Consider the following 17878-nt stretch of genomic DNA (forward strand, 5'->3'; position numbering starts at 1 on the left):
AGAATTTTGATGTACACCTAATGCGTACCTGCAGCTAAGCACATCTCATAAATTACTTGATCCAAAATCCATTAAAATCAATGGAAAATTTTTCATTACTTAAATAGGTTTTGCCCAGGCCTAAGGCACAGGATACTCTGAGACTCTAGAAAGCTTCTGCTACCAGATTTTTTTGAATAAGGCTATAACTTGTTCTCCTTTCCAAGATTACCTGGGAAACAGAAGCATGGCTTCTTTTCATTTTGGCTAGAAATTACATAACTGAATTCTCTTTCTTCCTACAGATGACATGCCCCCACCTGATCCAAAGTGCTTTGAAGTCAGCTTCGAAATAATTTTATTTTTTCTGTCTGTTCAGCTAACTCCTAATTTTCCTGTTCCTAACTGTAAGAAAATAAGCTGAAGAGTAAAAAAACCTCCAGCTATTACAAAAGAGAAATACAGATCCTGCTTACAAGGATCCCACCACCCTCTTCCTGGTTCTCTTGGCTTCATAATGTGAAGTCAGCTGGAAACACTGAAACGATCTTCTGCAGCCTCTGTTAACATCTTACTGAAGAACTTCACAGCCCAGACCCCAAATAAATTTCCAGGTTGTCTTCAGCTTTGCATTGAGTCAGTCTGCTGAACAGGCCACTAATGCTAACCGGGAGCAAGCACTGACTGCACATCGCTGTCATGCTCACAGCTTTGGTCTTTTCAGACTGAGGGAGGGCTGATGGACAGGGACCCATCAGGACACTGCAAGTGCCCTGTCCCAGAGGAAGTCAGGGCATCTGGGGAACAGCGCACAGGCAACTCTCACCCCTGTGTACAGTTGGGACACCTCTGAGGTGGAGATGGTGGCTGTTTGGAGGGTCCTCTCTGGAACATCCTGGCCTAACACCATGAAGAGCCACCAGCTCAACCATTTCACCTCTGACCAGATGATCGCAATAACTGCTCAAAGGGAAAATAAAAGGAGCAGAGTCCTTTCACTAAGTGTCATTAATGATGAGAATGAACATGTTGACACCATCTGTGCTAGTCTAATTCTGCCTAACATAATCTCCACCACAGATGTGCAAAAGGGCAAAGTGCCCTAGAGGAAGTCTCCAGCAGAACAGGCTGGAAAAATAATTCATGGTGGGATTTTTTGTAAAGGCCTTTCAAGAGGTTACTCTTAGCGGAAACTGGGGGCCTATCTCCCCTGAGGCATGTTTAAAAATCCCATGCTAAACTATAAGCTTTCCTACCAGATTCACCTTCTGAGTCAATTCAATCACACCAAACCTCTTTTCTATGGTTAGACAGCCAGCACTCACTGAATACATGCTTGCCTGTGCAGATTTATGATATATGAATATATGAAAAAAACCATGTTGCCCCTGGAATCACCACCTCTCACCTGGAGATAAATTCAGACAGGACCTCATACAGATTTTTACTGCTCGTGTTCTTATCCCCACAGAAAAAGCCCATCATAGCTAGAGACTCTATAACCTGCTCAGGGCTGCGAGGTCTGAGCTCCCTGAAAATGCTAGGAGGAACATGCACCTCCTTCAGTACCATGCTTCTCTGTACGTGGTCTGGAGCAATGCCAGCCTGCACCGCATGCCTGCACAATCCTGCTCCATGTCTGTTATCCCCACACGTTGGATCTATTTCCAGTTTGTGTAATAGCAGACAGTCTACTAAAAAGAGAGTGAAGTATATTTGGGTAATTCAGGTATTCTTCCATTGCTTAATACATTGCTTAATATTGCTTAATACAGCTTAAACAGCTGTTTAAGTAGGTAGAAATAGAGGTGGACAAGGATGAAAAAAAAATCATTGTGATGTTTGGAGTGAGTAATTACCTGGTGATATCAGAACAGCAGATGAAAACAAGGCAATCTCCTCCTCAGTCAGCTGTAAGGAACATAAATTCTTTGCAAAGTCAAAGGCTTCATTCACCAGATCATCAGAACCTGCAGACCATAGAGGACAAAATCAATGCTAGAAATTTATCAGCTATTTAACCTGCCATGAAAAGTGGATTGTTTTGGTGTCAAAAAAAGTTGTGAGCGCACGAAAAAATTACACAGACATCTTAGAAGAGGGTTTTCTTTTCCCAATGTGGAAATAAATACTATTCCTAAACAGATATTAAATCTAAGAGGTATGAATGACAAGTCCTAAATAACTTTCACATATATAATTTTATTAACTAACAGTACAAATATTTATGTGAAATTTGTGAAAATGTCACAAAGACTAAAATGAATCAACTAATGCACACTTATAAATACTTTAAACTTGTAAAGTAATGTTATGTTTATCCATATGCAAATAAGAAAAATATATACCTATATGATAAATATATGCATTTGAAGCAAATATCTCTCTTTGATTTTGGTCCTGAATAAATTTCTGATAATGTATCAGTCTCATTGATGAGTAAAAGACATCCATTTAGCTATTTACATTTCAGGTAGCACTCAATATCATGTTGATAATGAAGCAATTGTTTCAATACGTGAATGTAAATGAGCTTAAAAGTTTAGGCAAAACAGTATTTTAGGTAAGTCCTTGTCTATACTTTGTTGTAGTTCATCATTTTAGTCCCCTCATTGCTGCGGCTAAAATTGCCTTCTGCAAGACACAATTAGTGGGAGTGATTTGATATATCAAGCATAATCGAACCGTGAAGATAAACTGCTTGGCTCCTACCATAAACTCATGTTTTATCAAAATTTCAAATAGCAGAGTAAGAAATCTATCTGAAAAACCCTCATGCTGCTCTTTTTTATTAGAGAAAAAACACCTATCACTGCTAGCAGCTAGTGGAGTCACTTTTTTTTTTTCAGTTCCAGCCCAGATATTTGGAGGTTTGGGGATTCAATATTTACTGGACATTTTCATTGTGGGTCACTATTTTCAGAAAGACAAATCTGTCAGTATGTGGCTCAATGTAACTGGTTGAAAAGAAGAAGAGCAACATATACCCAAGGCTTTAAACATTTGCATCCCTCCATATTTTCCTTCAAACAGAACAGTATTGTTGAGTGGGTTGAAGGCACGGCACATTCTCACCAAAACCACTTCCAAGCAGCCTATCAGACATGAAAAAGAGCAAAGTACCACACGTTACTGCAAAACATCAGAATATGGGAAATTTAAAGAAAATATTTAGAAAGATATCAGTCATTAGAAATATCAGCAGGGACAGACACTCTTTAAAGGCATCTAGATGATATGTTTCTGAACGAGAGAAAAAATATTTCTGTCTGCTTTGAGTATAGAAAGGGGTAATTTCTGGTCCAGTCTAACCACCTTATCTTTAGGTTGATTTTTCCCCCATTGCAGCAAACTGGCAGCTTGGACTTAATCTGAATTTAGACCTGGGCAAATATTTTCCATTTGAAATATTTTATCCTGAAAATTGGGCATTTATTGAAACTCCTTTTTAATAATTAAACCTTTTTTATATAAAAAAGCAGCTTCATTCAACGTGTATACAAATTGCACCTTCATTTGGCTGGAGGGGGAGAACATCATGAAGAGTTTTTAGAGAGAAAATAAAAGCTAAAATACTGTCAGAAACACCCCTAAATTGGGTTTTATTTTTGTTTCCCTTGTTTTTCTTTCAGGCTGGGGAATAGTCAAAGCAACCTGTCTTTTTTTCTCCTTATCTTTCCCTATTATTTCCTAACTGCAAAAATAGACAGTTTGGGAAAAAGGGAAAAATTTTAACCATCCCTTAACTAAATCCAGATCTCCTGTAAGAGGAATTCTGAATCTGAGGATTCTTTTGCAGACATGATTTTGAGTGAAAAGTCCTGATTTTCTAGCTCTTGCTCAGCATTAACAGCAAAACAGAAAATAAACCCTGATATTTATACATGCTGAAGCTAAACAGAGTTGTCTGACAGTATGGTCCAATATAACTATATCTTTTGCTGAAGGTGCAGTTGTGTTGTTAGCTTTGCCAGCCAAATGAAGGAAGTCACTTGGAGTGCACTGGCATCTGCAGAATTTTTGAAATTAGTACGAGCTTTAAAAAAATAGTTCTCATGCTATGACTCTGTTTTTCCAGGAGGTTGCCTGCATGTTCCCAGGGTCTCTGTATCCCATCCCTTTGCACCTGTGCCCACTGTTGCAGTCCAGCCCCACACTGAGCCACAGTCCTCTGTGTGCAGAGCACTGAATCAGACTGGCTTTCAGCCTTAATGAAGAGGTCTCTCTTGAAATAGGAAGCACTTCTTATGCTTCAATGAGCTGACTCACAAAGCATCCCGCCTTTTACATGTGGAGGGAGCAAGAAACTGATATGACAGGATAAATGCAGTTAATTACCAGTAGCAGTTCACTTGATCACATTTTGTCCTCCTGAGTTTGGTGGTGTTACTACATAGTCACGATAAATCTTGTCATGATTCTTCCGGAAGGCAGAAATTACCGAGTCCCACGACAGGGACGGAAACCCTTTTCCCCCTTGCCCTTATGCATACACGTGCACACCCAGGCACGCACAGAGAGCATGGCTGGAGCACACCACTGTAATCCGCTCTCATTTATTCTGAAACTAACTGGCGCCAGCAGGGATTTTCCCTCCTGTGCACTGGCTGGAGGGTATTTCTGTAGTCTCATTAAAAAGATTAGAGATGACCACAGAGGCAGGCCCCGGTGAGCCTGCATTTGTTTCACTAATGACAATTGGGGATTTTACAGGGTGGCAGATGACTGATTCAACCAGCTCAATTCGCGGGGTCCTTCCACCACATGTCAGGTTGGAGACTGAAGTTTCTGCAACGATTGTGTGCATGTGTGTACTTAACAACCACAACTGACTGCAGAGGGAAGGGGATCAGAAGGTAGTAACATGATTAATGTGGAAAAATAGGGAAGGGTTAATGTAGCTAATGAAACAGACTGAAATTAGGGCTCCTTCAAAATTAAAATGATTTGTAGAAGAAGACAGCAGAGCACATTTCTAACGTGCTGGGTGCTAAACCAGTCTCGAGCCTCTGGTGTTTACCCACCTGACTTAAGGAGAAGAATTTGGTCATTCTGGCAGAGCTCCATGAAGCCTGTTATGCGCTTCGCAAACTCCACCACATACTGGATAGCGTGGGTGATCTGAATGGCACACTGCTGCCACAGAGCTTCTCTGGTCTTCCAGGAAAACACACACGGAAATGCAAAACAGTGAGCAAGCAGGTTCATCAGTGCATTAAGTTCTTCAGGTGGCCTTACAGAAAGGCACACTCCTCAGACTCTCCCCCCATCCCCAGGCAGAGCTAGCAGCAGCTCTGCTTCTCAAGGTATCTGGTACTTTTCATTAGAAGTCTGTCTTCACAAGCCAATTGCCCCAGTGATCCGAACCCTGGCATTGCCTCTTCAAAGGGGAAGAATGCATTGTCCAATGTCAAAATGTGATTCTAATGTCAGCTTTCGTGCAAGATAGATAGATAGAAAAACAGTGGCACAAACAACGTAAACATCCCAGAGTATTCTTAGGGAAGAAGGGACACAGTGCTATTAAGTTATCCGACAGAATGTTTTTGCTAGTTTGAAACTTAAAATAATATATAATTAAAGTGTCATTGCAATCTGTACACTGATTGTGTCAAAATTTTGTCTCCTTTTTTTTTTAGTTGCACACACATAAGTGTGCAAATGTAAACTGATGCTCTCAGTTTGCATGCCACAGCTCCGCAAGCTGTGGTGTATTTTTATTCTTGCTAGTACTGCATGGCCCCTCAGCTTTCAAAGAACAAGGTGGAGTCTCTTCCGTCTCTTGCGTGATCAGCTAATGTGCCAACTGAAATCTTATTGAAGAATCATTGCTAGTGATGCCGGCACAAGAGGCACAAAGATTTCTGTTGACTGGACTACATCTGAAGAGGTGCCAGTGGGAAACAGTCTGAACTCAACCTGACAATCTCAGAGGTAGAACAAAAATGTAGTGTAATGAGGTTATTTTTCCACACAGTTTTGAACAACTTTAATTTAAGGAGTACTTTCAGTTTGTCATTATCTATCGTCTATAAGTGACAGATATTTGTTATTCACATCAAAAGGGGATGTGTTTTCAAAATGATAAGGAAACAATGTTAGGTTGTCTTATTTTCTCAAAATCCTTACAACAGAGGATCCAATCCTGATCACAATAAAATCAACTAAATGCCTGCGTGAAGTTTAGACCTGTGATAACAAGCAAAGCATGGAAAGCTGGATTCCATAACCAAGCCTGAGCTTTTGACATTAGCAAACTGCTAATGTTTAGCTGCTGCTTCTTTTTATGAAGTGTCACTTCTTTTCTTTCAGTAACCAGCTGCTCAAAGATATTTAAAAGCCTATTTTGACCTATATCATAAGGCATATCCTTGCCAAATACATTACACTGTTAACAATTTCAAACCATAGGGAGCAGAAGAAAAAGCATATTACAGGATTGTACCTTGCTCTGGTAAACCTTAATTTCTTCATATGTGTGAGTCTGCCACGCTAGCTGGTGTAGTTCCTCCATTGTATATTGACATGTCTCCAAATGAGATTTAATGATATTCTGTGCAATTCGATCTGTGAAAAGGAGAATAAAAAAATAGCTTGCATGAAACAGTGAACAGTGATTTGCAATAGCGAAATGTTGAAAACATTAAAGTTGTTGCAAAACGCAGATTTAAAAAAAATTTTTCCAATCTTTTCTCATTATTTTATTTCTGAAGTTGACTGTTGCAAAATGTTTCAGTATTCAACTCAAAACCAAAGGATGCTTGACCAACAGTGGATCTGCACATGAAAATAACAATGAATCTTGTGAAACTGTTTAGACTCTTTTCGTTCTGGAAGTGATTTTTTCTTTTCTGTGTTTAAACAAATGCCATTTGGAGACCCTGGTTACTCCATCACTTCTGTCTGCCCCAAGCCTGTGCAGCTGCCCAGCTCTGGCTGCTCAATCCTGACATAGACACTTGCATTACCTTGGGGTGACTCAAATCAGAGAAAGAGGAAACAGGTCTCTCTTCTTTTTTCTCCAGTTAGCTTTCAGCTGGATTAATTTCTGATTTAGCTCAATGAACATGGACACGGAGACTGGTGCTAACAAGGGGTGAAAACTAGAACTAGTATCCTGTGTTTTAGAAGGAGAGATGGAGGGAATAGATTTCACATGCAGGATTAAGTTACCTTAAAGTTATTCTGAAGTTGCAGCTTTAGAAACTACTGCGTAACATGGAATACAGGATGCAAGGGGAAAAGGAAGCATTCAGTGCTGGCCTGAGATCCCACTGAAACTAAGAGTAAACTTCTAAAGGAAGTATTTTAAAGTAGATCTTTGCCCTTTAAGCCACTTGAGTGGATTAAAAAGATTTTCACAAAAACTTCCAACATGAATTCATTAGCACTGGATGTTTAAATGTCTTGATAAAACATGGTATAGAAATGTGATGATTTCTTATTTTGCAGCTTTGAGACCTATATGTCTAATGAAGCTCAGTGCTTCAGCCTGACGACATTGCTTAAGCTGAATACCTTTTAAACAACAGAACAAAGTCAAAGTCACACAACTGAACTGAAGCCCTTGTGGCAGAACTGGCATTTCGCAGAAAGCATGATTATCAAAAAGGAAAGGACATTGACAATGTATTAGCCAAACCTGAGCATGGGAAGTAGAAACAACTAGGCATGTCATCATTTATTCATTCACATCCTCAACAGTTTGCATACAGTGGGTGGATTTGGTGGCCGGACTCCCAAAATGAAACTGTTTCTTTGGCCAAATGTTGACTGAATTTAAAAACACCAGAAAGAAGGAAAGCTGAAAAATGAATGTAAACAGGTATATGCTCCCTGCAATCACTGCTATAGGAGTGTTATTTAAAGAAGAGATGCCTGCACTACTGTCACAGTTAATAAGCTGAGATTCGGTGGAAAGGTGGTGAGGAAAACACAAAAGAGTTCCACATTTTTGTAGGAACAATAAAACCTGCTCAATTCAACCTTTACAGGTATCTCTTTAAAGGTCAACACTATCTTTAGGTTACCTGATGGAAGAATTGACTCAGGCATAAAGATAACTAAAAGTGTATATTAGTGAGTACAGGGACCTATCCATTGTTCTTTTATGGAAGGCTGGATGCAAGTTGTAACCCATGGTGGTAAGCGGTTGCATTTTATAGTAAAAACCTTACAGATAAATGCGCATGCTGGAATAAAGGGATAATGAATTTAAATAATTTTTTTTAAAAGATCAGCAAAGGTTTATTTGCATTTCTTTAATGAAGAAAAGCAAGTAAAGCCACCTTCTTTAGAAAAATCAAATTTCAGATGTTTACCCCCCTATTGCTCTATTTGAAGTACAGTTTTAACAACATCATCTTTCTGGAAACATCTGTAGCCACAGTAAATCTGACTGCAGAAATTAAATTCAAGCTATAGGTTTTTTCATTTATGTTCCTGGAAGGACTTAACCAGGCAGAACTGAGGTATGGTCAAAGGAACATTTAGGCCTTGTATCTAAAACACCAATGAAAGAAGTATGATTTCAACTTGTGTTACACTTCTGCAGCCTGAATGGTGAAGGATTTTGCTCTCTGCACCCACTAGATGGTCTTTTCTCTCTTGTGCATCCTAGCCCAGCTCTCCTAGCCTCACCATTTGTTATAAAAGCTGGAACTATTCACCTTCTTGACATAAAGAAAACGCTTACAATAAATACCTCAAATATTTTAATATTACTGCATAGACAGATTTTGAATCAGATAAGGTGACCGGATGCCAACAATCTGAAAACAAGAACTTTCATTTCTCTAACGTCAAAATATACTTGATTAGCAGTTCTACATTACTGTAAAGATTCTCAGCCCCACTCCTTTTCCTACCATTTATGTATTTACCTTAGGACTGAAGACCTGACAAACTCTTCAGGGTTTTGTAGGGATGGCACCCTGTGTTTTACCCCCATACATCCTTTCCTTAGATACTTGTCCTTATGTTGAGCTGACATTAAAACTCATTTAGATGTGTGAAGGCCTAGGGCAATCGTAGCAAGCAGCAGCTCTGAATGCTGACATCCAAAGAGGAATCAGGTGCAAGACAGACGTGAAACTCTTGCGCCGCAGGCTAGGCAAGGCTGAGCGTGTGATGGAAAGGGTACACTGGGTCTCAGGGGAGGAAGGGACTGCTCATTCGGCATAAGCGGCAGAGGAGGCTGCTTGCTTACACTCAAAACCAGGCTTGCTAGACATGAGCCTAGGGGTGGCATGCCTGTGTTGGAGAAGACATTGATAGCCCAACTGAAGTGCATTTACACCAATGCACGCAGCATGGGCAATAAGCAGGAGGAGCTGGAAGCCATTGCGCGACAGGAAAACTATGATGTAGTCACCATCATGGAAACATGGTGGGATGACTCACACAACTGGAGTGCTGCAATGGACAGCTACAAGCTCTTCAGAAGGGATAGGCAAGGAAGGAGAGGTGGTGGGGTAGCCTTGTATGTTAGAGAGTGTTCTGACTGTCTAGAACTCAATGATGGTAATGATAAGGTTGAGTGCTTATGGGTAAAGATGAGAGGGAAGGCTAATAAGGCAGATATCCTGGTGGGAGTCTGTTATAGACCACCCAATGAGGATGAGGAAACAGATGAAGTATTCTTCAAGTGGTTGGCTGAAGTCTCACAATCTCTAGCCCTTGTTCTCGTGGAAGACTTCAACTTAGCAGATATCTGCTGGAAATGCAACACAGCAGAGAGGAAGCAGTCTCGGAGATTCCTGGAGTGTGTGGGAGAGAACTTCCTGATGCAGCTGGTAAGCGAGCCAACCAGGGGAGGTGCCCTGCTGGACCTGCTGTTTACGAACAGAGAAAGCCTCGTGGGTGATGTGGTGGTCGGAGGTTGTCTTGGGCTCAGCGACCATGAAATGATAGAGTTTTCAGTTCTTGGAGAAGGAAGGGGTCAGCAAAACCACTACCCTGAACATCAGAAGGGCAGACTTTGGATTGTTTAGGAGTCTGGTTAAGAAAGTCCCTTGGGAGGCAGTCCTGAAGGGCAAAGGAGTCCAGGAAGGCTGGATGTTATTCAAGAAGGAAGTCTTAAAAGCACAGGAGCAGGCCGTCCCCATGTGCCTTAAGTCGAGCAGGCGGGGAAGAAGACTGGCCTGGCTGAACAGAGAGCTTTGGCTGGAACTCAGGAAAAAAAGGAGAGCCTACTGCCTTTGGAAGAAGGGGCAGGTGACTCAGGAGGACTACAAGGATGTTGTGAGGTTATGCAGGGAGGGGATCAGAAAGGCAAAGGCCCAGCTAGAACTTAAACTGGCCACCGCCGTTCAAGATAACAAAAAATGTTTTTCCAAATATATCAGCGACAAAAGGAGGGCCAGGGAGAATCTCCATCTTTTGTTGGATGTGGAGGGAAACATTGCCACGAAGGATGAGGAGAAGGCTGAGGTACTTAATGCCTTCTTTGCCTCAGTCTTTAATAGCCAGACTGGTCATCCTTGGGGTTTTCAGGCCCCTGAGCTGGGAGATGGAGATAGGATGCAGAATGACGCCGCAGCTGTCAAAGAGGTGGCAGTCACTGACCTGCTCCTCCACCTGAATGCTCACAAGTCCATGGGGCCAGATGGGATCCAGCCGAGGATACTGAGGGAGCTGGCAGAGGAGCCTGCCAAGCCACTCTCCATCATTTATCAGCAGTCCTGGTCAACCGGGGAGGTCCCAGATGACTGGAAGTCAGCTAATGTGACACCCCTCTACAAGAAGGGTCGGAAGGAGGATCCAGGGAACACAGTCCTGTCAGCCTGACCTCGGTGCTGGGAAAGGTCATGGAGCAGATCATCTTGAGTGCCATTACATGGCACGTGCAGGACAATCAGGGGATCAGACTCAGCCAGCATGTGTTTATGAAAAGGAGGTCTTGCTTCACTAACCTGGTCTCCTTCTATGACAAGGTGACCCGCTTAGTGGATGAGGGGAAGGCTGTGGATGTTGTCTACTTGGACTTTAGTAAGGCCTTTGACACTGTCTCCCACAGCATTCTCCTGGGGAAGCTGGCTGCTCACAGCTTGGATCAGTGCACTCTGCGCTGGGTTAAAAACTGGCTGCATGGCCGAGTGCAGAGAGTGGTGGTGAATGGAGTCAAATCCAGTTGGCGGCCGGTCACGAGTGGTGTTGTGTTCCTCAGGGCTCAGTGTTGGGGCCGGTCTTGCTCAATATCTTGATTGATGATCTGGATGAGGGGATTGAGTGCACCCCCAGTAAGTTTGCAGATGACACCAAGTTGGGTGGAAGTGTCGATCTGCTAGAGGGTAGGAAGGCCCTACAGAGGGACCTGGACAGGCTGGATCACTGGGCCGGTGCCAACTGTATGAGATTCAACAAGGCTAAGTGTCGCGTCCTGCAATTGGGTCACAACAACCCCATGCAACGCTACAGGCTTGGGAAGGAGTGGCTGGAGAGCTGCCTGGCAGAAAAGGACCTGGGGGTGTTGGTTGACAGCCACCTGAACATGAGCCAGCAGTGTGCTCAGGTGGCCAAGAGGGCCAATGGCATCCTGGCTTGTATCAGGAATAGTGTGGCCCGCAGGACCAGGGAGGTGATAGTGCCCCTGTACTCGGCCCTGGTGAGGCCGCACCTCGAGTACTGGGTTCAGTTTTGGACTCCTCACTGCAAGAAGGACATGGAGGTGCTGGAGCATGTGCAAAGAACGGCAACGAAGTTGGTGAAGGGTCTAGAGCACAAGTCTTATGAGGAGCAGTTGAGGGAGCCGGGGTTGTTTAGTCTGGAGAAAAGGAGGCTGAGGGGAGACCTTATTGCTCTCTACAACTACGTGAAAGGAGGTTGTAATGAGGTGGGGTTCAGTCTCTTCTCCCTACTAACAAGCGATGGGACGAGAGGGAACAGCCTCAGTCTGTGCCAGGGGAAGTTTAGGTTGGATATTAGGAAAAACTTCTTCACTGAAAGGGTAGTCAGGCATTGGAACAGGCTGTTAAGGGAAGTGGTTGAGTCTGCATCCCTGGAGGTATTTAAAAGACGGGTAGACGTGGTGCTTGTGGACATGGTTTAGTGGTGGACTTGGCAGCGATGATAGTTTAACGGTTGGACTCAATGATCTTAAGGGTCTTTTCCAACCTTAATGATTCTATGATTCTATGAATGCTGGAGTCCCTGGAAGGAGCTTTATGGAAATACAGCATACACTGGGTGTGCAGAGCTGACATGATGCAAAAAGTAGAAGAAGTATAAGCTTGTCTTGGCTTCTCAGATGGTCCAGCAACAGAAGATCCAATGCCAGCAGAGCAAAGAATATCACTCTCAAAGCGTTTCAAAGACTATAGCCTTTTTTTCTGACATTTTCAGATTTTAGCATCTTTTTGCTAATGAAGTTGGAATCAGTACTCATCTCGGCAAATCCCATGCAGAAAGAAGTCACTGCTGGCAACTGAGTTCAACAGATTAATTCTTGTATTAGAACTAGAAAGAAAGGGACAATGAGAAAAGAAAGCAAACATCTTTGTACAGCGGGAAGAGAGGTATTGCCTTGATACAGAGGCTGTGGCCTCAACCCTATGGAGGTACCCTGCTGGAGTGATGCTCAACAGTTATGTCCCTCCTGTTCTCCAGGCCGGAGGAGTCCACTAGAGTTACTCCACGCATCAAGTCTTGACTTTTGTTCATTTTGTTTTCAAAAATCTTGAGCCAGAAATTTCAAGGGTCCCCTTACACTGGGAAGCTCATGGACACAACTAGGAATCCTGTTTGTTTGGCCTGCAAGGACTATGAAAGACAACTCCATTTTTGTGACCTCAGTGTGAACTGCATTTCTGCTTGAAATGTTGTCAGCCTCCATTTTACATAAGTTACAGCAGGTTTGCAAGGTTTGCTTTATGAAAAGGAAAACAAAAGAGACGATGCTGGCCACTCAGGTGTGAGAATCAAAGTCTGCAACATTTTATTTTACAATCACCAACTGCTGCGAGTGTTGAGTGAAAATTAATAATTCCAATCAAAAGAATTACAGAGCCTGCATGACAGTACACCACCAGCATTATAATAACTACAGTTGTAAACTGCAGGATTTGTAAAGCTTATCTGCCATACCATGTAAACACAAATGTAGACTAGGTGCTTCGCTCCTCCCCTTTTGTTTATATGCTGGTTTTATTATATTAGGGCTATATCTCTTACCATGCATCATGATCACTTGATACAACATGATACCACGGGGAATCTGAAAGCCACAGCATATTCTAGCAGATTAACTCTGTCTGGGAAACATGGCCCACAGAAATTAACATATTCCCAGTGTCTGAACTCCAGCATGCACTGGGGCATGGAATTATTTACATTAGATAGTTTGGTTCTAAATTTGAAGATTTCTTAGTATTGGTACCTTGAAATTTTTCATGGAAAGAAGATGGTTTTTGTACAAATGCTATGTTTCATTAAAAAAAAAAAAAGTCTAGAAAAAAGTATTTGCTTCCAGAGAGATAAATTGGAAACAACATACTCAATCAAGCAAACAGTCAATAGTTGTAACCAATATGAGGTCTTGAAAAATCAGAAATACTCAAAAAAGATATATTCTGGAATGACCACTTATATTTCCTTTCTGTCCTGCATATATCTGACTGGTTTTCTATAATCCACACTACACTAGCTGTAAAATCCATTCTTAGTGGTGACAAGGAAACCTACATATTGTTGGTTGGTGTGGCCAGAGAGCAGAAACCTGAGAGGTTGGGCTGGCCTCCACGCCCCGCAGCGGGTAGGAACGCTGCCCTTCCTGTCACAGCAGCTTTGGCACTGCTGGTGGGACCCTGAAAGGTGCCAAGTAGATGGGGAGATAAATTAATTGGGATTTTGCAATGCAGCAGTGTAAACAAAAAGTCCAGAAGCAGCTGAAAATTGTACATCAGGAAACGGAAAGATTACCTGTCAAAAAGATTTGGTCTTATTCAGAGAAAAAAATGTGGGTTTCTGGAAAGAAATACTGTGTACATGTATGTACATGGCCTGTAACATACAACTTTTCCGACAAGATGGCCCCAATGCCTCTGACTAGATGAAGCAACAAAAGTGTAACAGAAAGATGTACATGTACTGTGGGTGAAACAAAGGGTGTACAACGTGCAAGGGAACATGGTAACAGAATAAATAAACATCTACAGAACATGCTCCTGGGCTGGTGGCTCAGTGGTTATGAATTAGACTGTTGAGGTCAATACCTGAACGAGGCCACGCGCAAATAATGATGGGAACTGTCCTGAAGCATAATGGGGGATCTCACTGGTGCTATCAGAGTTAAATGAAGCTATCAGGGAAAAGCAGCATCTGAAGGGTGAAACGTGGAATATAGGACATAGACAAGATAAGAATGAAGAGGACCATGAGAGATCAATGTTTTTTTAGCAAAAGAAATGGCTTTTAAATTTGGCCTGTCCTACCTAAAACTACAGAGAGAGCTCAAAGACATGATTCTATGAGGATGGCCCAGGGAAGAGTGAAGTAAGCTACACCACAATTAATGCAACAAACCCATCCTGGTTTCTTACAGATGTGTTGAATGTTGCTTGCCATCCCCTCTCTGACCTCCCATCCCCTGTGTTTGGCTGGGTAAGAGGCACCATGAACGTGTATGAGGCGCTGGCCTGCTCAGGCCGATTGGCAAGCAGCTATCACCTTTTGGAGTAAGCATGGGCCTGGGTCATGGCTTCTGCCTTCCCCTAAGATTGTTTGTCTCCTTCACCTGCCGAGTAGCCTCTTTTCCAAAGCTGGTGGGAACCCAAGTGTCTGAGACCTCTGCTTCCCTTTGTTGAAGCTGGCAGTAGCTACAGAAGTATTGGATAGTCCTGATAGAAGGACTGGGCAGACAGCAAGACTGCAAAAGCCCTATTCCATCAGCAAAACAGGCCAAAATCATATGTTGCAAGGGAAGAGCAACAGTGCACAAGCTACACACCTCTCACATAAACTTGGGACTGCAGCTCACAACTTCCAGAACAGCAAGTGACCTTTTCTGTTCCCAGTTTTAGTTATTCTGCTGGGCTCTTCTTTTTTTTTTTTTCCTTTCTTTTTTTTTTCCCCTACTGTAATTTCTTATTTTAGATTTCAGTAGACACCTCACAAAAGGCATTCTCCAAAGGTTATGACAGCTCAAACATGTATTGCACCAGCAGGTTACGAGCTGCTTAAATCCTAAGTACATATGGAAAACTGAACATTGCAACCTAGATAATATAAATCAGCATAGCACAGACCTGTGGGGGTCTATCATCAGCTGATGAGTCAGTCCTGCCTTTTTCAGACATTTCGTTGTAATATTCAGAGAGCTCAAACTACAATACTGAGGAAAAACTCCAACTTGGGGTCAAGAACAATGCTGGTGGGAATGGGTGTAATAACTCCATGGACTGCACACAACATTCACCAGCTGTGAATTTGGCCTGCCAAGTGGAAATTATCCACAGTACTCGGAAGTGTCTGTTTCCTACAGGCTCTTTAGTTCTTTCATTCGTCTCTCTCTCAGGAGAGACTCTAGTTTTTCTCAGCATTCCCTTCTTTTGCACTGGGAACTGAAGAACTTTGAAGTGTGCCTCCTAAAACACTGATAATCATTCTCAATTAAAATGAATAATGAATTTTTAATTTGCCACTTACCCTTAGGATCCAGTTGAGTAGCTAAGAGCTCATCTCAGCTTATATCCTAAGTTGAGCTCTCGCAGGGATCCACGTTGAATTAATGCTGCAATAACACCACAGCTTTGGCTGGCTGCTGTAAGGATGCATATCAGTTCGTACAACTACCAAAGCTCCAGCTAGACATTCTAAATAAAATCTCTGTTCTAGGACCCAAAATAATGGCAAGCTAGTATCAGACCAACACTCTTCTGTAACGTTATTCAAGAGTATTATGACTGCAAATTGAAAAGTTTTGCAAACTGGTTTCACTACACAGATGACCTCAAGCAATTCTTAGACAGTAGTAGAGGCAGTGATGCAGGGAATAAAGAAAAAGTATGTCTTGTGGTTGCTGTCAAACATGAATAATGGGTCCCAATTTTTTTAAATGAACTGGCTGAAAAGTCTGAACTTTTTTCACAGAAAAGCAAGAATGCTTTTTGCTAAATGTGGTCGCAAAAAGCTCATCCCATTTTTCATCTGTCCCTGGCTTTCTCAATGTCATAATGCACAAAAGATTTCCCTTTCAAAAACTGTTATAGATAGACTAGCAAGTTTCATAACCCCCATTTGTTTAATAAATTTGTAACACTACACAATATGCAGCCTAGGAAGATGATATGAAACATTAAAACAGTCATATGAAACTAGAAGTGCTTGAATTTAGTTCAGGAATAACCCTCCCTTGTGTTCAAGTTATTGAATGCTTACTGTCATGAACAGATTGCACACTGAGGCAATGTTATGTGTGTGAATTCTGTATTTCCTCTCTCTCCCTTCGAAATAAATCAGTGTTTCATTTGCCTTTCAAAAAAATGTTAATAAATTACAAGAAATGACAATACAATTGAATGAAGTCCTAATCTGGAGGAACTTAGAGGATGGACCAGAAATCTGTTAAATCCTAGAGGATCTTTATAAATGCTTAAAGGTCTCCACTTAATAATGCTTTTCCTGGGTCTCAGCCAATTTAGTAAAAAACGTATATTTTGTACTAATTAGAAATCATTTAGCTGGCAGCAAAAGCACTAACCAAGGCAATAGCTAGAGCTTACGGGACATGGACTCTACAGGCACCATATAATTATCACAAATTTATTGAGATGAGCTGTTTCCTAACTTCTTCCAGCATAGCTTACACAAAGAAATCTTTATATTAAAATTGAGACTGTTCTGAAAAAAGAATGTGGTTTTATTTATTACAATTAAGCACACATTGCTTGGAGTGGACATTTTCCACTATGAAACCTAGAAGTATGCATGGAACAATTGGAATATTAAGGGTTTTTAACTTAGGCTGGAAGAGTTTACCCTGTCATAGTCTGCAAAAGGCTGGGGGAGGTTAGACATACATTTTAGCACTTCTTTCACTGTCACAGGCTTACATTTAGATTTTTATAAAGATTTTAAGCAATCTAGGTATAGAAATGCTTTAAAAAGTAATGACAAAACATTCTACAATGGTTCTGTTTTCCGGCAGTGTGGAAACTGAGTTGGATCAAAGTGGTGTCAGTGTATAGTGTCAGAAAGTGAAACAATTTGGTTATCATAAGCAATGCCAGAGATTCACTGATCAAAAGAAAAGATGTCCATACAGTCAAAAAGGAACACAAGACAGCACTCCATGGCTTAATATCTTGCTTTAACCATTCCAATTTACACGTGACTTTCATGCCTACAAGACTACTGCACTATAAAAACTGTGTTCTGATAATCAGTTTCAGCATTTGTCTGAGCGCTGTGTCTTGTTGCATTGCATTTTTCTACTAAACACATCCACGTGCCTCTCCTGTTTTTCACTCCAACTTTTTCTCATATCTTTTCACTCTTGTATAAAAGAATTGTCACTATTCTGTGAAATAAAATATCAAAACTGAATGGACTGAAGAACGACATCATTACCTACAGAGCCGGGAACAACATCACAAACTGTGTAACAAGCAGAATTACATTATTCTCAAGAATAAGGTGGAAAGTAGTGAAAAGCACGGAGTGAGTGATGAAATCTGCCAGACAGAAGGCACACAGTATGAAAAAGCGAACTATGGCCTCAGGAAGTCAAACTTACGATGTTGCATGTCTACTGACAAAGAAAAAAAATTGTAAAACCAAGCTTCTGTTGGCTTCCTTGTGCCTGAGGGTTAAAGAACAATCAAACAATGTTGTCCAGGATGACAAAGAAATACAGTATGGACCCCAGATTAAGCTGTCAGAAAGCACAAGGTAAGTATGCATA

At 41.7% G+C, this 17878-nt stretch overlaps 1 protein-coding gene across 1 annotated transcript in view; it reads right to left on the reverse strand.

Moving 5' to 3' along the window:
- RORB (RAR related orphan receptor B) overlaps positions 1-17878 on the reverse strand; it is a gene marked incomplete at both ends in the record, with an annotated part of 38857 nt that overhangs the window by 4074 nt on the left and 16905 nt on the right. Inside the window, 4 exons of the mRNA XM_082335409.1 lie at positions 1839-1949; positions 2967-3074; positions 5004-5136; positions 6425-6546. Coding sequence (XP_082191535.1) covers positions 1839-1949; positions 2967-3074; positions 5004-5136; positions 6425-6546 — 474 coding nt within the window. The remainder of the gene's footprint in view (positions 1-1838; positions 1950-2966; positions 3075-5003; positions 5137-6424; positions 6547-17878) is intronic.

The sequence above is a fragment of the Platalea leucorodia genome, assembly GCF_965183815.1.
Source record: "Platalea leucorodia genome assembly, chromosome: Z".
Lineage (NCBI taxonomy): Eukaryota > Metazoa > Chordata > Aves > Pelecaniformes > Threskiornithidae > Platalea > Platalea leucorodia.